We start from the raw sequence: 24,220 nt of genomic DNA on the forward strand, positions 1-24,220 counted from the left end.
ATCCATACTGGTCCCATGGTCATAAACACAGTTTGTGATAATACAAGGGTAATAACATTTGTGAATTTCAAACGATAGTCAAACTTTATACACAGTTCCTTAGAAAAAGTAATAATCCATCAATTGATTGACACAATCATGACAAAAGTGATGACACGGGACCGAGACAGGTCGACGCGTTTCGAACCCTATCTTTTCAAGGGTTCTCTTCAGGACCACAGTTTTACTACAAGGGAAAGAGGAAAGCAAAAATCACTAAACCGAACCTGAGAGATCACCATCTCAACCAATGCACCGCTAGACTCAGCCTACCTCAATACGTGGGTCAAAGCTCCTCAAGTGGTATAGGAAGACAGGAGTATTCCCAGCAAAAGGGAGCGAAGAAGTGCTGCGAGAGAGAACAAGTACACTCAATCATACAGAACTATATCTAGGCTGATGGAATTAAACTAGTGAATTCAGAGGATGGATGCGTGTGCTCACCTTGCATGTAGCGCGTGTGCGCTCAACCAATGCTTGTAATTTTGGTGACGCTCGGTCCGTGAATTGTATGGATCCGGCGTCTCTGGAGATTGAAAAGTGAAGGTATTCGTTAAAAACCGCAATGCGGAGGAAAGCGCCAGGGCGGCCGCTGCAACACCGCGCTGGAAAGTCCCGGTGTCCGCTTACCGTGAAGACTGATTCAGACAGGCAAAACAGTATCTCGAACGTCCTCGCTCCTCACCCAGCGGTAACTAGCGGGTTACTGAGGCCTCCCTGCAGTTTGGCTCAAGAGAATGATCGCAACCCAAGGGGTGTAGGGAGTTGTAGTTCATATAATATATGCCAAGGAGGGTTCTGGGAGATGAAGTCCTATGGGCAGTGTCACGGGAAAGTTTTATAAATTTCCGAAATTTCGTTCAATCCATTGACTGCTGTGTCATATTTCATGATTAATAGGGCCTCTCTTTGATTCAAACTTAATTCCAAATCCCCTCCTCTTGGATCTTTTTCGATTTTTGACAGGACGGTCCATTTGAAATTATTTTTATCATGTTTCTTCGTCACCCAGTGGTGTACCAATGGCGCGTTCTCAACTTCTCTGCGCAGTCTGGATTTATGCTGCGTAATGCGTTGTCTGACCTCTTGGGATGTTTTCCCAATGTATAGTTTTGGGCAGGGGCAAAGGATCGCGTAAACGACATTCCTTGTTTTACAATTGGTGAAAGCTTCATGCTTCCAGTGAATGTTGTTAAAGGAGAATACTGTTTCTTCCACGGTATCTTGACAACAAATGCAGGTACCACATTTGTGATGTCCTTTAGTCTGGGGGAAGCCGAATAGGCTTCTCAAAGTTGGTGGTTGTTTACTGGGTAAGGCTGCCCTCACAATATGGTTCGCCACGCTCTTCTCCTTCTTAAATGCAAATAATGGTGGATTCCTCAAGTCCTCATGCAAGTCTTTCACTAGATGCCAGTTGAGATTTATGGCATCTAGTGAAAGACTTGCATGAGGACTTGAGGAATCCACCATTATTTGCATTTAAGAAGGAGAAGAGCGTGGCGAACCATATTGTGAGGGCAGCCTTACCCAGTAAACAACCACCAACTTTGAGAAGCCTATTCGGCTTCCCCCAGACTAAAGGACATCACAAATGTGGTACCTGCATTTGTTGTCAAGATACCGTGGAAGAAACAGTATTCTCCTTTAACAACATTCACTGGAAGCATGAAGCTTTCACCAATTGTAAAACAAGGAATGTCGTTTACGCGATCCTTTGCCCCTGCCCAAAACTATACATTGGGAAAACATCCCAAGAGGTCAGACAACGCATTACGCAGCATAAATCCAGACTGCGCAGAGAAGTTGAGAACGCGCCATTGGTACACCACTGGGTGACGAAGAAACATGATAAAAATAATTTCAAATGGACCGTCCTGTCAAAAATCGAAAAAGATCCAAGAGGAGGGGATTTGGAATTAAGATTGAATCAAAGAGAGGCCCTATTAATCATGAAATATGACACAGCAGTCAATGGATTGAACGAAATTTCGGAAATTTATAAAACTTTCCCGTGACACTGCCCATAGGACTTCATCTCCCAGAACCCTCCTTGGCATATATTATATGAACTACAACTCCCTACACCCCTTGGGTTGCGATCATTCTCTTGAGCCAAACTGCAGGGAGGCCTCAGTAACCCGCTAGTTACCGCTGGGTGAGGAGCGAGGACGTTCGAGATACTGTTTTGCCTGTCTGAATCAGTCTTTACGGTAAGCGGACACCGGGACTTTCCAGCGCGGTGTTGCAGCGGCCGCCCTGGCGCTTTCCTCCGCATTGCGGTTTTTAACGAATACCTTCACTTTTCAATCTCCAGAGACGCCGGATCCATACAATTCACGGACCGAGCGTCACCAAAATTACAAGCATTGGTTGAGCGCACACGCGCTACATGCAAGGTGAGCACACGCATCCATCCTCTGAATTCACTAGTTTAATTCCATCAGCCTAGATATAGTTCTGTATGATTGAGTGTACTTGTTCTCTCTCGCAGCACTTCTTCGCTCCCTTTTGCTGGGAATACTCCTGTCTTCCTATACCACTTGAGGAGCTTTGACCCACGTATTGAGGTAGGCTGAGTCCAGCGGTGCATTGGTTGAGATGGTGATCTCTCAGGTTCGGTTTAGTGATTTTTGCTTTCCTCTTTCCCTTGTAGTAAAACTGTGGTCCTGAAGAGAACCCTTGAAAAGATAGGGTTCGAAACGCGTCGACCTGTCTCGGTCCCGTGTCATCACTTTTGTCATGATTGTGTCAATCAATTGATGGATTATTACTTTTTCTAAGGAACTGTGTATAAAGTTTGACTATCGTTTGAAATTCACAAATGTTATTACCCTTGTATTATCACAAACTGTGTTTATGACCATGGGACCAGTATGGATGTTTTTTGTATGATTGGATGGCCAAGAATGTGTTGTGTGTGAGTTTGAGTGAATTATGTACATACCAAAGTTTGTTTTCTTTTGTTTGTATATAAATGTACAGTAGTCTTTTTCATAATTTTTGTATTCTCATGCCATAAAAAACAAGCAAAGACTAACAAGTAAAATAGTCTGCAAAAGAATTAAAAGAAACGTTGCAATTTCTAAAGCTAGTGTTCATGTTTATTTTTCATGCACATTTCTATAAATATTGTTTCCAGAAAAACTGCTCAGCATAGGCAGGTGTGTTGTTTTTCAAGTTAATATTGGCTCAGCCTTGCTGAGTTTTGAGTCAAGACCCTCTATTGTTATACGGACTGGAGAGAGGCCACTGCAGACTGGAGAGAGATTTCTTAGGACTAGGAGCAGATCTGAGGATTGCAGTGAAGTTTAAGAGAACTGGATGAGACATCTACTTAGTAGAGGGATGTTACTCATGAACGAGGCCTGAATATCGCTTTAATCACATTTCAATTATGTTGGGAAGCATTGAAGGGATGTTTTGAAGACTGGCATTGTAGTTAGGAAATTCTGAAGGAGCTTTTGCACAACTATGAATTGAAGAATATCTGAGGGTACTTTTCCAGAATGTGCTTGGATTTTCTGTGTGTTCAGGGTACTTTTCTTAGGACTTTAGTTAAGTTTTATAGATACAATATGTTTTGTGAGGACAGCAGTTCATTTCTGTATCAATTATTTAGGACTCAGTTTGCTGATGACTTGCAGGGATTTATGAAACGTTAAGAGAGTTTCCTGATGATGCAAGGGAGTTTTCAGGGGAATCAAATGTATTTTCTGAGGACTTAATGTTTTTTTGAGTATACAAAGTGATTTTATGAGGATCTGAAAGTTTCCGAACACTTTGTGTGATCTCAGTAGTGGCATTTACACACTGCAGCAGCAAGACCTGCTTCTTACACTCTGAGAGGAGGATAATAAACCAGCCTTACCTGCTCAGGGTGCTTCCGATATCCTGCAAAACAGAGAAATAAACAGTGAAATCAGTTTCCACAGAAGATGTTAAAGTTATAGCTGTATTTTTAGGAGTGAAAACACATCTATCTATGGTTAGAAAACAGTTACCGTCGTCACATAACACAGCACATTCACCTGCACCGCATGATTTAGCACAGAATGTGATATTCTGAGTGAGGTCACGTGACATAGCAGAAACTGACATTCTGAATGGTAATAACATATCACTGTGTCATTCGGACTCACAAAACACAGCATATCCTCATATTCTGAATGAAGTTACTTGACACATTGCATGATGTTCTCAACAGGGTCATGTGCATGGGCATTCGAACAAAGACAGGTGGACGGGGAATGCTTTTCATAAGATTAATTGTGTACAGGAACGGCCCCCAGTTAGCGACCTCTCTTCAGCAACCGTCACTCCAACTCAGGGAACACACACGCTCTCTAAGTCGAAGCACATAAACATGTTCACAAACACAATGGCACAAGCCATAACACATCTCTCCTCCAACTGAAAACAGTATAACATTGTGCATAAAATCATATCAATAAGAACAGAACAATATAAAACATTAAAAAAAACATGGGAGTACAGAATGATCAAGTATTACAACATAAAAATAATTTAAGCTAATTGCATACATAAGATTTTAAAAACTTGGGCCTAGATATGGATCGCAAACTTGGAGCTCTAAACATTTCCGTGGGCTTGCTACATTTTACAGGTTTGCTGGAACTTCCACCACAATCCTTTTCCATAGGTTTGCTGGAATTACCACCACTCTTCTTCAACCACTCTCTACATTCTGCATCTTTGCATTTGGCCACCTTTATAGTGTTCTCCCATTTACCATCATCCAACCTAACAACACTCACCCTTACTTCCACAATCCTTTTTGGGATGGATAACTTAGAACAACATTTCTTTTGAAGATGATCGGAATGTACTCTGACCAACATGCCTTTGGTAAATACAATACGCCCTTTCGTTACACTGTTGTTGTGACTGAATCTATACCTTTTCTGATATTCGTTCACATTGTCACAGAAAACTTTGTGATTAACATAAAAGGTACCAGCCCTTGCCATCCATGCCGGAGCTGCAACAGTACATGGCACCCTGCCTTTAGCAAACTAAAAGAGGTAACCGAGGTTGCAGAATGGGGTGTAACAAGATAGTTCCAAAACATTTCTTTAACCTGATGCTTCCAACACAAGTTACTGTGCCTAGCCAATTGAATATTCTCTCTCAACACACGGTTAAAATGTTCAATCATCCCATAGCCCCTAGGGTGATAAACAGGAGTTCTGAAATGTTGAATACCCCATGTGCCCAAAAAGGTGTCGAACTCCTCAGATACAAATTGGGGACCATTGTCTGTTATAATTTCTGCAGGACACCCCTCACGCCGAAAAATATCCTAATAAAAAGCAATGAAAGAAATCCATTAAGACTATTGCATATTTCTCCTCAGCCCTAAACCTTCAAAGGGGCCACAAATATCCATGGCTAACCGTTCCCATGGTTGTTTGGGAAACGGAATGGGACATATCAATGTTTTCTGAACTTTGTGGGACTTGTCACTGCAAGCACAGGGAATGCAATCACGTACACAACTTTCTATCCGTTTGTCCATCCGTGGCCACTAAAAAATCCATACAAGCACTTTTCTTCATACTAGTCATACCGCCATGTCGATCGTGGAGCAAATTCATAATTGTCTCTCTCAACCAGTCACTCCTTTTAACTATTCCGTTAAAAACAGATAATTCATCCCATACAAATTTGAAAGGCATCAATTCTTCATACTTACTCCAACCATTGTGTTTGGGAAGAGCCTCAATAAGCCTCACTAAAGCAGAGTCTTCTAACACTGCCTCCTTCCATTCCTCTTCACCAATGGTACCACCCCAGTGTTGTATGCCAACCACCATCCACTCCTCATCACAGTTCTCATCATACTGTTCTAACGGTAATCTAGACAAACTATCCGCATTGATGTTCTGTACACCAGGCACATATTTTATGGTGAATACGTATTCTTGCAGACGGTATAACCATTTTGCGATGAGAGGGGTAGCCTTGCCAGCACCCGTTGTAGTAAATATATCTACTAAAGGTTTATGGTCTATGCGCACTTCAAATTCTAATCCCCAAATAAAAACTGGAAAATGCTGAATGCCCCACCAACGCGCAAGTGCCTCTTTCTCAATAGTTGAATATGTACTTTCTGCCCCCTTCAAAGTGCACCAGGCAAATGCACACCCTTTCCTGACCCCCATGAACCTTCATGAGTACCGCTCCAAGACCACAATTACTAGCATCAGTCACAACAATGGTCTTGTCCGCAGGATTAAAAGGTTTAAGTGTAACAGCATTTGCGATAGATTGTTTGACAAAATCAACTGCACGTTGATGCTTGTTAGACCAAACAAATGTGACCCCTTTTTTCATAAGGTCTCTTAAAGGACTTACAATGTCTGTAAAATGGTATACAAATTTGGCATAGTACTCTGCCATGCCAAGAAAAGATCCTAACTGATCTTTGTCTTTGGGAGTGATAGCTTTTTCAATAACCTCAACCAATTTAAGTTTAGGTTTAATACCATTAGCTGTGAGAGGGTGCCCAAAATACTCAACTTCTTCTGTGCAGAATTTGCATTTGACTAATTCAATGGTTAACCCGGCACTCTCTAACTTATGCAATACCATTTTAGGAATGTCATCGTGTTGGTTTACATTTTTCCCCAGATTAAATGCATCGTCCTGAAATATCAAAACATTCGGCATGTCTTTTAGAATTCCTTGCATAACTCTCAGGAAAACGGCAGATGCCAGACCAAATGGCATGCAAATGAATCAGTAAGTACCCTTCGGAGTTATGAATGAGGTTAAGTGCCTCGACCCTTCTTCCAACATAATTTGATGGTAGGCGTTCGATAAATCTAGGTTAGTGAAATGTTCTCCACCTCTCACACTGGCTAACATTTCGTTATTTCTAGGTAAAGGGTAACGATTGATCCAGATGAAGTTGTTCAGAGCTCTGAGGTCAACACACATCCTAATTTTGCCATTAGGTATTTTTGCAATGACAATGGGACTTAGCCATTCAGAAACCTCAATAGGTTCAATTACCTTTTCATTACACAATCTTTGTAATTATTCCTTCAATAAACTCCTCATTGACAATGGAATATTCCTAACCGTATGTATTTTTGGTACTGCACCTTGTTTTAATATTATGCGATGTACAAATTTGGAAAGGCAACCTAACTCTTTTCTGAATAACCTGAGAAACAATGTAATCCATTTGTTGTCAGCCAGGGATGCAGTTACCAAAATTTGATTGGGATGATTAGGGTCGAGTATCATTCCTAATGCTTTTTGTTCCCTCCAACCTAACGGTGATCTCCCTTTTTCAACAACATTCACTTTGCATAGAGTTTTTCTATCAAGATAAGCTAATTCAGTTTTAAAAAAACTAGAAGTGGTAGCTTCTCACCACCGTATCCTTCAGGTAGAACATCAGAGACATATAATTTCACGCAACCTATTCTCTCCCTTATATTCTTATCAATTAATGTAAAAGGAGAACATGAATCTGCCCACATTAATATTTCCAATACACTGATTATGACATAGCACTTTGGTGGGCGATATTAACATGTATGTGGTTCATTATTGTCACTATCTTCCACCATTACCTCAACACTATTATATTCGCTAATCTCATCATTATGCATAAAATTGTCATTGGTCACCATGTTCACAATATTCCTGAATCTGGAATTTTGACCATGTTTGCATACTCTGGAAAAATTATTGTGTAGTTCCTATACAAAATCTGTGCGTTCGGATAACATAAGCTGTAGCATTGGTGTCAGACTGACTCTGAGCACCCCCACTGAGAATGTTAGCCTTTCTGTTTTAGCTACCTCAAGGGGATGTACAACGGTACAACGCATGGTATTACCACGCGTACCGTTACAACGCGTCTTTTACAACGCAAGTCGTTACCACGACTTGCGCTGTAGGGGTGCTGGACTTAGGAATAGGTAAATTTACTATTCCAACACCAGCCTACGTACAGTAAGGAAGGTGTTGGAATAGTAAATTTACTATTCCTTATCTTAGAGCGCCCTCCAGCTCAAGTCGTGGTTACGACTTGCGTTCTAAAATCCGCGTCGTAACAGTACTGCGGGGTAACATCCGCGTCGTAAAGGATGTTCCCCCCCTCACGGTGCCACTAGAATCTCCTCTTATCAGGGAGAGAATAGTTTCTGGCACCCTTGGAACGTGACAACCCTGATCCCTCAGGATCCTGGAAACAATGAACTACTTTTCGCTAAGTCACTCATGCTCACTTATTCGGCCTCAGAGTTACACAGAAGAAACAGTTGGGCGTGATACAATAAGAATTTATTGCACACTTGTTCTTCTAGTGTAAAATAGATGTGCTGCAACAACCGTTAGACAGTAGCAGTTATATATGATTAGCAGTATGGTGAATATAAAAAGTATAGTACAGTTCTACCATCTTGCAATAATCATGAATACATACATGAATATAAAATGCATGATAAAAGTGTGTGTACTCCTATGATGCCTATCTAGATGTGCCTAAGTGTACATAGCATGTGAGTAGATGTGAAGCCAAGAATACCTCTAGGATTTAGTCTAACCCCATTACCTGAAGTGAGAGAGTGTGGGACCCCGTCCTGGTCTTGAGATGGACACCCCGCGAGGAATGTATTAGACCACCGTCAGCTGGAACGTCTGCATGTAGGAGCCTCAGCGTCTCTGGTCAGTGTGTCGGCTTGGCAAGATGTGCTGTATTTATACAAATAGTATCTAGGGTTTTCTGTCTCTTGTTTCTTGTATTAGCCATTGTTAGATTTGTGGATGACATATGGGATGAACCTTGTAAGTAGATATTATGCAGGAGGTGTAGCCTCTGCCTGGTTTCCAAGAACCCTCAAGAACATTCATTCATACTGTAAGAGTCCATTGATGAAGTTATAGGATGCTATTGTTCAGGTAAAAACCCTCCTTCTGCGCCCAGGACTAGAACTAGGTAAAGGTTCAATCCTATAGGCTCGTAACTATGTAGTATAAGGGAGATAATGTAGGTGAAGGTGTATGATATTACCTGGGCCTATATTAGGGTACCTTTATGAAACATAACACCCACTCCTCTTCTGAACAGTCAACAATGATAAAAATGCTAGCAAACTACTATTTTTACTAGGTAGCAGCGCATAAAACTATCAGTGAGCTTCATAAAATATTGTCTTTAAAACCATTAAAAAAAAAAGTTTAATGGTAGCAAGAAAAAGATTATTTTTGAAAGTTAATATTGGAAATGTCTCTCTAAGCCAAAGTCCTAGGCGAGTTCGTTTATATAAGTCGAACCACTACAAGTGTCAGAAGGTCATGCTTTCTCAGTGAAAGTGTCAATTTGAGGAAATGATCCAAATTTTGTTGAGTTTTGAAACAAAAAGGAAAATGCTGAATTCTTTCCCAGCACACGATGAGCCAATTATAAATGGGTCCTGGCTGGGAGACGCAATATTGTCGTTGCTTGCTGTTGCAGAGGACGATCCTTGTAACACCTTGCAGAGTACGTCAATTGAGCACAGATGATACTCAGAACTGCCAATAGCTGGTGTAGAGGCAGCCGGTGCTGTGGTCGATACCTGAGTGCTAGATGAAGAGCTGATGCTCAACCAAGTTGTAGAAAACGGCACCTGAGGATTCTCGAGGAATGCATCCATCAAGATAGGAATATGCTGGGGACATTGCCGAGCATGGACCCTCACCTGTTCCTGCATGGATTCATGTCCGGTGGTGTTGCCAATGAAAGTGTTAGACAAAGATCTAACACGCATTCTTCTCCACAAAACAGGCATCGAAGAACAGGTAAGATGCAGTCCATCCAGACTGGTCTAAATGATAGGAACCAAGAAACGCTCAGTTCCCGTAGGTGACGTGTGCCCAAATGTTGTACCATGCATTCACAGTATTTACGCTCCAGGAGTGCGTTTGCCATCTCGTTGGTGATTGGGTCGTTCATTGCGCAGCAGAAAAATAACAATCTGGATACCTGCTATTAAGAGCAGGACCAGCGGAACACCTCTAAAAACACTTCCAAATACGGAGTGTATGAAGTTTAGAATAACTCAGAGGACTGTCTGAAAGGTGCTTAGAAATCCTGACCCTATGGTCTTAAATAGGTGTACAATACCACTCATATCAGACATATTAAATATATGTCCTACCATTTCTGTGAAATGAGAGGGGCAGTTTGTACGTATGAGTGCCTGTATCTCAGCCGAGGTCCATGTGATTTGAAGATCAAGGGTCTCCCTGGCGGAGGTTGAGGGCACAGTTTCCTGTAAAAGCATGGCTTTCATTCTGCTCAAAGTATCAAATTGTATAAAGGAAACATTTAGCGAAGGGAATAGCGGCGCCTCCCTAACTGCACTTGTTGGGGGAAACAATACTTGCATACAGCAAGTAACCCTGGAGTTCACAGTGAGCAGATAGGCAACAGCCGGAAGCATCCCACAGCAACCTTGATCGTTCAGCATCAAGTAACTTCCATTCGAGAGCAGCTTGAATACTGGTGTAATCACGGCTGCTGGAGTCCCTTTCAGGTGGCAGGACAAGTTCGCTACTGAACCCTTACAATCACCGTGTAGTAAAATATCCTGGCACATGCCCTCACATCCGGCATCTGCCCTGACGATTGAAAACGGGCAGAGGTGAAACCCCTCCTCAAGAAACCTACGGCAGACCCCACGGACCTGAAAAACTACCAGCCCATCTCTCTCCTCTTCATGGCCAAAGTCACAGAGAGACTCCTAAACACCCAACTGGCCGCCTTCGTGGAAGATACCTCCCAGTCTGGATTCCGCAGCAACCACAGCTCCGAGACCGCCCTCCTAGCCACCACTGATGACATCCGCATGCTACTGGACCAGGAACAAACAGCGGCCCTCATCCTGCTAGACCTCTCTGCGGCCTTCGACATCGTTTCACATTGTACACTCACAGCCAGACTTCACGATGCAGGGATACCAGGAGCCGCCCTTGACTGGATCCAATCCTTCCTCTCAGGTTGAACCCAGAGGATCAGACTCCCTCCCTTCTGCTCCAAACCCACCAATATCAACTGCGGAGTACTCCAGGGATCATCTCTCAGCCATACGCTCATCAACATCTGCATGGCCCCCCTCGCCGCCATCGGACATGGCATGGGCTCCTCATCGTATACTACGCCGATGACACGCAGCTCATCCTCTCCCTCATGAAGAATCCCGAAGACACCAGACTCTGCTTCCAGGAAGGAATGAAGAATGTGTCTGCCTGGATGAAGGACAGCTGTCTTAAGCTCAACTCAGAGAAGACCGAGGTCCTCATCCTCGGACCCTGCTCCACCGCCTGGGACAACACCAGGTGGCCGTCAGCCCAAGAAGCCCACCCACCCCCACCGAACACGCTCAGAACCTCGGCATCATTCTCGACTCCTCCCTCTCCATGAACCGCCAGATCAACGCAGTCGCCTCCACCAGTTTCAACTGCCTTCGCATCCTCCGTAAGACCTTCAAATGGATCCCCTCCAACTGCAGAAGGACCGTCACCCACGCACTCATAACCAGCAGACTCGACTACGGCAACGCCCTTTATGCTGGCATCAACAGAATTCTTCTACACAGACTCCAAATCATCCAGAACACCGCAGCCAGACTCGCCCTCGGAACTCCACGGCGCGAGCACATGACACAATACCTACATGGCCTCCACTGGCTCTCCGTCAAGAAGAAACTCCTCACCCACTCCTACAAAGCCCTCAACAACATCGGAACCGTATAGTTCAGCAAGTCTCCTTTCACGCGCTCAAGAGAAAACTCCGCTCCGCCAACCTCGCCCTGGCAGAGGTTCCGCGCATCCACAGAAACAAAACCAGAGGAAGACCTTTCTCCTAAATCGCAGCCAAGACCTAGAAAGAGCTACCAGTGAACATCAGACGCGCCCAGACACTGCACACGTTCAGGAAGGACCTCAAGACCTGGCTCTTCGACTGATCAGGAGCCATCCCCCCCACCCCCAAGCATCTTGAGACCCTCATGGGTGAGTAGCACGCTATAGAAACCCCTGGGTGATTTTTGTTTTAGTTTTTTGAAAAACCTTTATTGTAGCATTCAATATAAATACAAGCATGGGCCTACAACCGCAGGGGCCGGCCACCAAACAAAAATAAGATCACAGTACGACACAGCTCATCAGCCGACAACCCTGAGGTCCGGCAGCGATTCAGGATACAGCTTGTATTAGAATGCACAACTGAGTCCGAGGATGAGACGGAGGTTCCATTTTATATTATTCAAGAAAGGATCAGGTGCCATACAATCAAACAAAAAACACGGGGGGCAGGGCAAGAAACAGGATATGCACGTAAGAACCGTTATATTGGGACATTGGCGCCAAAGCATATAGGTGGATGCAAACGACAATACAATATACATTCAATGTTGAGCGCCAGTTCTCAGGGCCTGCCCACCCGGGAATCATGATATCATAAAAGCATAGGCACTAAACACGAGTACACCATAAGAATCCGAATGATTCACAAGCTATACTGATCCTTTAAGGAAGAGAAAGGGAAAGAAGAAAAAGGCCATAGAAATTAGAAGAAAAAAAAAAGGCAAAATAAAAAACCCCTTCCAGCCCCCCACCTTGCACCCCTGTAAATGGCTACAGCCTAACCCCACTAGCAGCGTGCCTATCGCCCCTAATAACTAAAACCCTAAAAGTAGGAAAAAGAGAGAGTGGAGGAGGGCATATCCGTTTGGGCTGCCAGCCCCTGTAGTCCCCCCGTCAGAAACAGACACCCCCTATCACTAAAAGACCAGCATATGACAACACTCACAGAAAAAATTAGAGGGTACCGTAAGACACCGCCTAGCCTTTCAGATCAAACAGTTGCAGATCGAACACTCGTAAAAGCCACTCCAATCCGTCACGACCTAGTTGATCTTAACCTTGGCCCTTCCGAATCAGCACACGAACCCCCCCCAGCGAGACCCAAAGGCACACAAAGAAGCAATAGAGGAAAAGGGAGTCATCAAGAATCAATCCATGGCAACTCGTAGGCAGTGAGTCCACAAGAACTACAGACGAAGAAGAGCTCTCCCTCCTAGATGGACAGTCCCACCGTAACTTGCCCAGGAGTCGTATAGTCACCAAGAAAGGAGAAGACGACCACAAAAGGAATGGAAAGTCAAGAACAAAAGTCTCCGGGAGGGGAATGCCTTTCGAGACCTCCAAAGTCGATAATGGTGGATGGTTCGGCAATACACTGACGTCCTCGGGAACACCTTTCTCCAGGGCACCGTCCGATGGTATCAATACTTGCTTCCACACGGGGTTCTCGCATGGGGTCAAAATGGCCGTGGTTTGAATGGCTGCAGATTGCTGATCCAACAGTAAGGCCGGTTCCGGTTCCACCAGGAGCATCTCAGATAGGCGCGTGTCCAATTTGCACAATAAGACATCCACATGTGTATGAAACGCCCGAATTTCTGCCAATAGTGAACTCAGCGACAGCTCAAGCATCGTGCGATCCATAATCTCACACCCGACACCAATCACGATCACCTCCCCGGGTGAATCTGGCATCCTCAGGGGGGACAAACAGGGTCACAAACGTGCAGATGCGGAGGGCGACCAATCTTTATTCGCAGCCACGGTCAATCCGGTTAATGCCGCAGGCCGGAGACCCCGACCCACCGAACCCCAGCGGGCCCAAGACCGGGTCCACGGGACGGGGACCCCCACCCGCGGCCAACAGCAAGCAGAGTCACTCCTCCATCAATGCTGAGCAATAGAAACGATCGCCGCCAAATTCGGGCTTAAACAAAGTCTCCACTCCGAATGACCGGACCCAGCCTGGGTCTCCCGGCCGATGTTGTTGCACTGCAGCCCGGCTGTAAAAGTACTCTAGGCCCCGGCTTCACTGCTGGAGTAGGCCACAATTTTCAACTCGACGTAACTTCGTCAAACCAGCCGATAAAAGTTCCCGGATTTCCCCATCGGAGTGCTGGACAGTTAATGTACACAGAGGCTAGGCGGAAAATCAGGATAATGTACAGGATATTGCGGCGGGGGACGGAGGTCGGTGGAGCCGGGAGCCCAAGCAGCCATCTAGTTTGCTGACGTAGCTCCTCCTCCAACCCCTGGGTGATTGATTGAGAGAACCACTTAAAGCGTTCTTGCAGTTTGCACCACTTAGAAACACTTTTCGATCCCCACTCCGGCATTGAAATCTGTATGGTAATTCCCAATATTCCTTAATGCATTCCTTACCCATTTAATCATATCTGCCTGCCTGCTTTTGCTCAAGGCAATATTGAAACTGAAAAGTAGTGACCGGAAGAGTTATGTTGCCATAGATTAGCCATTCCGTTGATGGTGATTCCGCTACTGTGAATGGTAATCTATCCAGTTTTTCAATATGCAGCATTGTATATTTTGCTCCCCTTTGTGCCATTTCTACCTGTTTATCTGTTAGATTGTATTCAGAAAACAGATACGTAAAGTTGATAAAAACGCCAAGACACATAGCCTGCACGCAAAGATTGCAACGTCCAGCTTAACAACATAATAGAACGTAACTGAGATTGCCCGTGTTGTAATATGGCCAAATCTTGTTCCAGTATGTCTATCACAGAAGATACAATCTAGCCTAAGGAATATATCATGGAGGTCAAAGTTGTTAACCCATTATCCACTACTGCTAGAGATTTTTCTAGATTTATACCGTCAATTTCCCGTATTCTCTCTGCATCCTCTTGTTGAGATATTTTCCAAATCTCATTGTAGGCAGCATAAATGAAACATTTCTGACGTGGTTTCCTGGGGCCTAGTAAAAAATCCCTAAGATCAATGTCACATGTGAGTAAGAATAAGTGCTGTTTCACTTCTGTCAGTGTTGAGGTTTCCAGCCAATCAAGGCACAACTTCCCAACACTTTTATCAATAGACTAATGTCATTACCCCTGGATGTTCTCTTTGAACATAGCGTGGGTCTGGCCTGTGGATACTGAACCCTTCGGTGGCACCCCAGAATCTTTGCTGACATCTGTTCGTGTCTAAGGGCCAAACCAACGATTCTTTCCTATTAGGGTCTGATCTATTGTACCGTAAAATGTCATCTACATGTGTGCCTCCCTGTGTAGTTGAATTCTGCCACCCCTCAATCTGTGATGGTGTTGGAAACCGAGTTTTGTTCAGGTCCTTGCACAGTGTCATTTAGAAATATCACCTGCTGTGGAATTAGGCATGCTCTAAATAGTGCTTCTGTTTCCTGGACTTGCCAGACTGATTTTAAGTCTGTTGTGTCCTTCCATAGGTCAAAACCCTGTTCAGACATTTGGCCAATAAAGGAAGCAGAGAAAATCTGTGTTGTGCTTGTCAACATAATTTTCTGTGCCAATGTGGATGCGACTTTATAATAAAATGATGTTGGGTCAGAAGTGTTAAACCCTGAAAATATTAACATTTCTGTGCAAATATTTGTGAACTACTTTTTGGTGGTGAAGGACAATGTTCCCGCTGGTGGTACTCAAAATAATTTCTAGGTTTTATAGATTTGTGCAGGAAATGATGACCATAATGTTGGTAAGAGTACCAAGTGTCATAGTCTGAAGTATGTACTAACATTCCATTCATCCAACATGTTAGACGGAGACCTGGAGGGTCGGCCGAGCACAGTGATCGCACAGACAGGTAACTTCCCCCCCACAGATGGACACCACACAAAGATCAGGGTAACACCTTTTATAGGCACTTCTGGTAGTAGAGTGGTACGATACAAGGCGATCAGGACACGATGATCCTCTCAATTCTAGTCTCTAGTAAGGGAAGGGGGTAGCGGGACAGTCTTGGTACCTACGGGTACTGAGGTGTAACGGTGATAGCTCACAATCCTCGAGCTCGGTGTTCGGATGGGTCGGACCGCGGCAGCGCCGGCAGGTCCCGAAGGGGTCGTAGGTGGCAACGGGCCGCGGCAGCGCCAGCAGGTCCCAACGAGGATGAAGGTTACAACGGGCCGCGGCAGCGCCAGCAGGTCCCACGAGAATGTAGGTTGCAACGGGCCGCGGCAGCGCCAGCAGGTCCCACGAGGATGGAGGTTACTACGGGCCGCGGCAGCGCCAGCAGGTCCCAACGAGGATGGAGGTTACTACGGGCCGCGGCAGCGCCAGCAGGTCCCAACGAGGACGAAGGTTGCAGAGGGCCGCGGCAGCGCCAGCAGGTCCCACGAGGATGAAGGTTGCAGAGGGCCGCGGCAGCGCCAGCAGGTCCCACGAGGATGAAGGTTGCAGAGGGCCGCGGCAGCGCCAGCAGGCAGGACAATAGTTCACAAGGCAGGGCTGTGGCAGCGCCAACAGTCCGTCAAGGATGAGTTCTTCTCGGTGTCTCTCGACTCCAGGATACAACTGCCTTCCTGTCCTGGGGCTGCCTCAGTTATAGGTCTGGCGCCCTTTGATGTCCGGACCCTCGCTCTTGGAGGTCGGGAGGTCTGGGATGAGGGAGTCCAGACACCCAGCAGGGGGGTGGAGCCAGCGCCCGAGGAGGCTGGGGGTGCTCGGCACCTGGCGGGGGAGAGCCATCGACACTTCGTACTCCCATTGACCTGCCAAGTGGTCCGTTCACCTCCTGGGTGGAGGGTGGTGCCGGGATGTCGGGGCCTGGCCAGGCCCAGGGTTGGGGTCGGGGTCGGGCTGAGGCCGCGCGGCCGCGTGGTGCCGTGTCCAAGATGGCGGCTGGGCCGGGCAATGGTGCTGACGGTGGCCCGGGCCCTGTCCTGCGGGGAGGGAGCGAGCCCTGCATGTGGCCTGTCCAACATGCGTCCCCCCCAGCTGAAGGCGGGGAGAGTCACCCATCTTCTTGGGGACTTTCCTCGTCGAGGCGGAAAAAGCGGGACAGGCCGTCCGCGTTGGCGTGGTCTTGGCCAGGGCGATGTTCCACAGTGAAGTCCATCCCCTGCAGGGAGATGGACCATCGCAATAGTTTGGGGTTCTCCCCCCGCATCTGCATGAGCCATTGCAGGGGCCGATGGTCCGTCTGTACCCGGAAATGGGTTCCGAAGAGGTACGGCCGGAGCTTCTTGAGGGCCCATACCACAGCGAAGGCCTCTCGCTCAATGGTGCTCCAGCGCTGTTCTCGGGGCAGTAGGCGTCTGCTGATGAAGGCCACTGGTTGGTCCACCCCTTCGGTGTTCAGTTGGGAGAGGACGGCCCCAATACCATGGTCGGAGGCATCGGTCTGCACGATGAACTCGCGGCTGTAGTCGGGGGCCTGGAGTACAGGAGCGGTGCACATGGCGGCCTTCAGCGTCTCGAAGGCTGCTTGACAGTCGGGCGTCCAGTTGACTCTCTTTGGGCTGTTCTTGGACGTGAGTTCCGTGAGGGGCCCCACAATGCTGCCATAGTCCCTCACAAACCGCCGGTAGTATCCGGTGAGCCCCAGGAAGGCTCGGACCTCTGTTTGTGTCTCGGGGGGTTGCCAGGACTGGATGGCAGCTACCTTGAGTTGGAGGGGAGCCACCAGACCGCTCCCCACTTGGTGTCCGAGGTAGGTTACGGACCCCTGGCAGATTTGGCACTTGCTGGCCTTTATGGTGAGGCCGGCCTGTTGGAGGGCCTGCAGGACCTCTCGGAGGTGGTGGAGGTGGTCTGCCCAGTGGCGGCTGTATACCGCGATGTCGTCCAGGTAGGCGGCGCTGAATTCTTCGAGGCCCGCCAATACCTGGTTCACCAGTCTTTGAAAGGTGGCTGGAGCGTTCTTCATGCCGAAGGGCATCACTCTGAAGTGGTAGTGTCCGTCCGGGGTGGAGAAAGCGGAACGTTCTTGGGCCCTGGGGGTGAGGCCGATCTGCCAGTAGCCCGCTGTCAGGTCAAAGATGCTTAGGTAGCGGGCTGCCCCCATGCGGTCGACCAGTTCATCTGCGCGGGGGATAGGGTGAGCGTCGGTTCGGGTGACCGCGTTCAGCCCCCGATAGTCGATGCAGAATCGGAGCTCAGGTGTGGTGCCCGGTGCCGCGGCCTTGGGGACCAGGACGACCGGGCTGGCCCAGGGACTGTCCGAAGGCTCGATGACCCCGAGGGCGAGCATCTTGGAGACTTCTTCTTGGATGGATGTACGTACCCGATCCGGTACTCGGTACGCCCGGTGTCGGACAGGGGGACTGTCCCCAGTGTCCACGTCGTGCAGGCACCAGGAGGTGACTCCGGGTGCGAGGGAGAACAGGTTTGCGAACGGCAGCAGGAGGGCCCGGCAATCTTGACGCTGCTCTGGGGTCAGGGCCTCGGAGAGTCGGACCCCGTCCACCGAGCCATCCCTTTCCCGAGTCCTCAGTAGGTCGGGGAGGGGCTCGGAGTCTCCTTCCGTACCACTGTCGGTAGCCATCAGCAGGCTGAGTTCTGAGCGCATGAAGTGGGGTTTGAGCCTGTTGGCATGGAGGACCCGGAGGGGGTTCCGGGGGGACTCCAGGTCGATGAGATAGGTGACGGGACTCTTGCGCTCGATCACCTTGAAGGGCCCCGTCCATTTGTCTTGTAAGGCACACGGTTCGATGGGGGACATCACCCATACCTGCTGACCCGGTTCAAACTCGATGTAGGAGGCATGTTGGTCGTACCACTTCTTCATGTCCTCTTGACTGGCCTCTAGATTGGCTTTAGCGATTTCCCTGAATTTCCGGGTCTGATTGAGGAGGGTCAGGAGGTATTTGTAGACGTCCGGGGGGGTCTTTAGGGGGGCCATCTCCCATTCCTCCTTCACTAGGCTGAGAGGCCCGCGAACGGGGTGTCCGTACAGGAGTTCGAAGGGGCTGAAGCCGAGGGACTTCTGGGGGACTTCTCGGTAGGCGAAGAGGAGGCACGGTAGTAGCACGTCCCACTGGCGGCGTAGGGGTTCTTCCAGCCCCATGATCATCCCCTTGAGGGTGCGGTTGAACCGCTCGACTAGTCCGTTCCCCTGGGGGTGATAGGGGGTGGTGAAGCGGTAAGTGACTCCGCACTGCTGCCAGAGGGATTTCATATACTTTGAAATAAAGTTCGTACCCCTGTCGCTGACGACTTCCCGGGGGAAGCCCACTCGAGAGAAGATCCCCATCAAGGCTCGACCCACTACTGGGGCTGTTATAGTACGAAGGGGGACCGCCTCAGGATAGCGGGTAGCGTGGTCCACCAGGACCAGGATGAAGCGATGCCCCTGTGCTGTTCGGGGGTCCAGGGGGGTTGCGGTATTTGTCTCTGCCCAGGCCTCTAGGGCGTTTTTGAAGTCTTCTTTTGTGCTTAGCCCGGTGGTAGCAATGCCTAAGTCCATGCAAAATTGTTTGAGCTCTCGGTGGTTGTATTCTTCCAGCTTTTCCATCTGGAACTTCTCCGCCGATCCGCTCTCTTTGGTCGTCATTGTGGTTTTAGTCGTAGGGTGAGTTACTGTCTGTACGGTACGCGTTGGTTCGGATCGCGCCGCTAGCCACCAATGTTAGACGGAGACCTGGAGGGTCGGCCGAGCACAGTGATCGTACAGACAGGTAACTTCCCCCCCACAGATGGACACCACACAAAGATCAGGGTAACACCTTTTATAGGCACTTCTGGTAGTAGAGTGGTACGATACAAGGCGATCAGGACACGATGATCCTCTCAATTCTAGTCTCTAGTAAGGGAAGGGGGTAGCGGGACAGTCTTGGTACCTACGGGTACTGAGGTGTAACGGTGATAGCTCACAATCCTCGAGCTCGGTGTTCGGATGGGTCGGACCGCGGCAGCGCCGGCAGGTCCCGAAGGGGTCGTAGGTGGCAACGGGCCGCGGCAGCGCCAGCAGGTCCCAACGAGGATGAAGGTTACAACGGGCCGCGGCAGCGCCAGCGCCAGCAGGTCCCACGAGAATGTAGGTTGCAACGGGCCGCGGCAGCGCCAGCAGGTCCCACGAGGATGGAGGTTACTACGGGCCGCGGCAGCGCCAGCAGGTCCCAACGAGGATGGAGGTTACTACGGGCCGCGGCAGCGCCAGCAGGTCCCAACGAGGACGAAGGTTGCAGAGGGCCGCGGCAGCGCCAGCAGGTCCCACGAGGATGAAGGTTGCAGAGGGCCGCGGCAGCGCCAGCAGGTCCCACGAGGATGAAGGTTGAAGAGGGCCGCGGCAGCGCCAGCAGGCAGGACAATAGTTCACAAGGCAGGGCTGTGGCAGCGCCAACAGTCCGTCAAGGATGAGTTCTTCTCGGTGTCTCTCGACTCCAGGATACAACTGCCTTCCTGTCCTGGGGCTGCCTCAGTTATAGGTCTGGCGCCCTTTGATGTCCGGACCCTCGCTCTTGGAGGTCGGGAGGTCTGGGATGAGGGAGTCCAGACACCCAGCAGGGGGGTGGAGCCAGCGCCCGAGGAGGCTGGGGGTGCTCGGCACCTGGCGGGGGAGAGCCATCGACACTTCGTACTCCCATTGACCTGCCAAGTGGTCCGTTCACCTCCTGGGTGGAGGGTGGTGCCGGGATGTCGGGGCCTGGCCAGGCCCAGGGTTGGGGTCGGGCTGAGGCCGCGCGGCCGCGTGGTGCCGTGTCCAAGATGGCGGCTGGGCCGGGCAATGGTGCTGACGGTGGCCCGGGCCCTGTCCTGCGGGGAGGGAGCGAGCCCTGCATGTGGCCTGTCCAACACAACATTCCACATCACATGCATTCTAGCTGAGCAGCAGGAAGATATAAGATACAACAAAGTACCTTATAGCATTTCAGAGTTCAGAAATGCAGCAGTTTTCTCTAAATCAGACAACATGCTATTAACAGTTTCAGAGTCCCAATCATTAGAAAGTGTACTGGAGGTAATGATATCACTCAATGAAATTTTAAATACATGAGACATTTTTTAAAGTTCTTTAGGAACGAATATACCGAAGTCAACCTTGTCTTAAACTATACCGTCCGGTATAGGAACTGCTGTAATGCTCACCGATGACAAGTCTCTTTGTTCACGATGAGAAGATTGATGTGGCTTCAGAATCAAATGTACTTTTTCGGCTGTAGGTCTTTGTTGAAGGTATCGTCCATTAATAAGCAGGGTAAAAGTTATAACTAAGCCTAACCAGAAAAGAAAGAAAAGTATCTAAGTAATTACCCAGAGTTCTACCCAAGGTGATACCAGGTAAGTCTTTTTGAGAAAATTCTGAAAGTTAGTAACTTGCTGTTTGTGTGATTTTTGGGCTGGTGTAGTTTCTGGTTCACTTGAACCCAAGGAAAACGTATCAAAGTTCATGAAGTAGCCAGAAGCAGTTCGATCAATTGTTTGAAGTGCATCAGGATTTGTTGAAATTGTGCTTTGCTCTTGTCGAGGCATGTTGACATAAACATCAGTATTTGGTCTTATAGCAACTTGTGAATTATTTTGAGTGGTTTTGAAGTTGTACTTCAGGTTCAAGGGGAATGAGTTCCATAGAATTGTTGCATAGTCCATCATTCCATAAAGGAGGTTCTTTAAACGTGATGAGTCCACAAGCGTTACTGTTCAGAATTGGCCACATAGTGTGCCAATCCCGGCAAGAGGCGGCAAAAGTATAATTCTTGTTCCTTGAATTACTAGGTACAGGCTTTCTGTATGATGGTCCAAATTCTTTCCTATCCACAATTTTTTCTCTGACCAAATCCCTGACTTTTGGGACCCAGACAGGTCTTACCATGACTGCCTTGACTTCCCCAGTGGCGGTCTGTTTCAGGTGGACGTTACTTTGTTGTGTCCTGGATTAATTTAGATCCTGTAAAACAGCCAAACGATCAGCCATTATCCGCCACTGTGCCTTCACAATCAAGATCAGGTTCCCACATTCTTGCTCCAAATAGGACCTCGTAAGGAGTGACACCCCCTAGGGAACTTCTTGGCTGGTTGTTAAGAGCTCGCTGTGCCCCATATAGATGACTGACCCAACTACCGGCCTTGCCTAATACCCTAGCTGTTAAAGATTGCTTTTGGTCCCGGTTTTTCCTCTCCACAATAAAATTTCCCTCAGGATGGTACGGAGTGCCACAATGCTATGCCCATACTTTCCATGGCCTCTTTGTAAGCCTGAGAGCTAAACGCCAGGCCACGGTCAGAATGTAACGTGCAAACTGCATTTGTCCCTATAAAGACTCGCAAATCTTTGATAACAGTTCGAGTGTCAGCCTAGCGCTGAGGCCAAACCCATAGGAATCTTGAGCATGAATCCACTGCAACCATAATATACTTGTAAGCCCCATCTGATTGTAAGGGGCCGCAGTGGTCCAGATACACACAAGCGAGAGGTTTGTCTGATTTTCATAACTGTATCTGTGCCGGGCTTGTTATGGTGGAGCCTTTCATCTGCTGGCAGATGTCACATTTCAAGACATAGTAGTTTGCTTTGTTAGACCTGGCCACCAGTAGCTCTGTTTCAACAATTAAATAGTTGCTGTAATGCCTGTGTGTGCAGAGCCCAAACCCTTGTGTGCTGCAATAATCAAACCTTGCCTACGATCCATATTTGGCATTACTCTATCCCCCACTCCAGGAATCTGAGCATATGGAATAATGTTTGCGACTAACTTGTCGGAGTACTTGAGTGGAAATCATTTTGGTACTGCACCAGTGTTTTTGTTTGAAGCAATAACAGTCACCATAATCTCACCGTCTACCCTCGTTTTTTGAACGAGTGATTGCAGCTATGGAAGGTGTGCGTACAGCCCCCTTTGCGGCTTAATCAGCCAATTTGTTCACTTCAACGTGAATGTCATCAGGTTGATGACTCAGTGTAAAAATCACATGAGCCCTTGGTAGTTCGTCTTTCAACTCCACTACCTGTTCCCATAGCATTTTATGCTTAATTGTGCCACCTTTTGCGTCTTTGAACCTTTTTTGTTCCCAATGGTGTAAATATTCATTGTATGATTGCATACAGGAAAAATAATCACACACTATCAGTGTGGGGAATTCGTGATCCGTGTTTACCAGTGCCAGTATCAGCATTTTTAACTCTGCCAACTGAGCCGTGCAGTCTCCTAGAGATTGCATTTTGGTGCAACTTGGATGGACCTTTAACAATAGCACATGCTGCACTGTATTGTTGCTTACTCCCTATGGCCAGTTGAGCAGATCCGTCAGTGTAAATTATATATTCATACTGATCTAGAGGCAAGATTTCATTTGGTAGAGGATATTCTTGTTCGTATGCAGAAATGCTTGTGTTTTTAGACTTGAATCAAATCTGTATTCAAAATCCATAGCAGTAAGAGAATTAGCCATTGTCTAAGTTGAAGTTGTTTATAATTACCATGACCTGTCAATGTTGGTACAAACATGTTATTCACCAGTTAATCTAAACACATGTTCAAATGCCATTTCTGCTTCTAGGAAAATGATAGATAATAAACCTATGCGTCCCCTGATTTGGGTATCAAGCCCCAATGAAGATAATTTGGTGTATAGTTTTGTGTCAGTGTTGAGATATGAAATGGGTCCTGGAAGACCCGCAGTCGTAGGGAGGCTCGTGCGTCCTACAAGAGAGGACTACTCTTGCTAGGATGGTGGACCCCGGGCCGTTGATATGACCTCGCAATTCAGTCTATGATGGTGTTCTGTGACCTTTTGATGTAGCCTCTCTTACAATTACAGGAAGACGACTCCTGACCTGTTGATGCCGGGACTGGTGGCTCAGTAGACTAATGCATCCACTGCAGGGGCCTGTGTTCGACCTCATGGTCACAGGTTTAAATCCTGGCGGGTCAACTCAGCCTTTCAACCATTTGAGGTCGATAAAATGATTACCATTGAGTTGGGTAACAATATTTCAGCGCCAAGATGCCCCGTTGCTGGGGTGAAAATGCGCTTTATAAATAAATATGTTATGTTATGTTATATTATGAAGCTCTTGTGTTAGTCGAGGATGATGGCCCATGACCTGCTGATGAATGTCAAACTGATGTATTTGTTTGGGTTATCTGATGATAGTGGTCCTGTGCTTGCCACTACCCACTAAGTCAGTACCTCTACTGTCTATCAATAGACATTATACGGAGGTGGGGAGCAGTACCCTCAAAGATCGTAGAATTTTAGAGAAACATGTATATAACAATCTTATATATATTAAAACATTCAATGTTCCCGTGGATCCAACCAGGATGATCCAAATCAGGTGAGGAGCGTACGGGATAGAGTGTACGTGGTTGCCTTAGAGAACCACCACTGTGAGTGAGCCCTTGTGAGGC

At 47.5% G+C, this 24,220-nt stretch overlaps 1 protein-coding gene across 1 annotated transcript in view; it reads right to left on the reverse strand.

Moving 5' to 3' along the window:
* The window catches only part of LOC144752400 (E3 ubiquitin-protein ligase TRIM39-like), a 270,934-nt gene that overhangs the window by 88,796 nt on the left and 157,918 nt on the right, over nt 1–24,220 (reverse strand). The window contains exon 4 of the mRNA XM_078640332.1: nt 3,911–3,933. Within this exon, the coding sequence (XP_078496458.1) occupies nt 3,911–3,933 (23 nt within the window). The remainder of the gene's footprint in view (nt 1–3,910; nt 3,934–24,220) is intronic.

The sequence above is a fragment of the Lissotriton helveticus genome, chromosome 5_1 (assembly GCF_964261635.1).
Source record: "Lissotriton helveticus chromosome 5_1, aLisHel1.1, whole genome shotgun sequence".
NCBI classification, from domain to species: domain Eukaryota; kingdom Metazoa; phylum Chordata; class Amphibia; order Caudata; family Salamandridae; genus Lissotriton; species Lissotriton helveticus.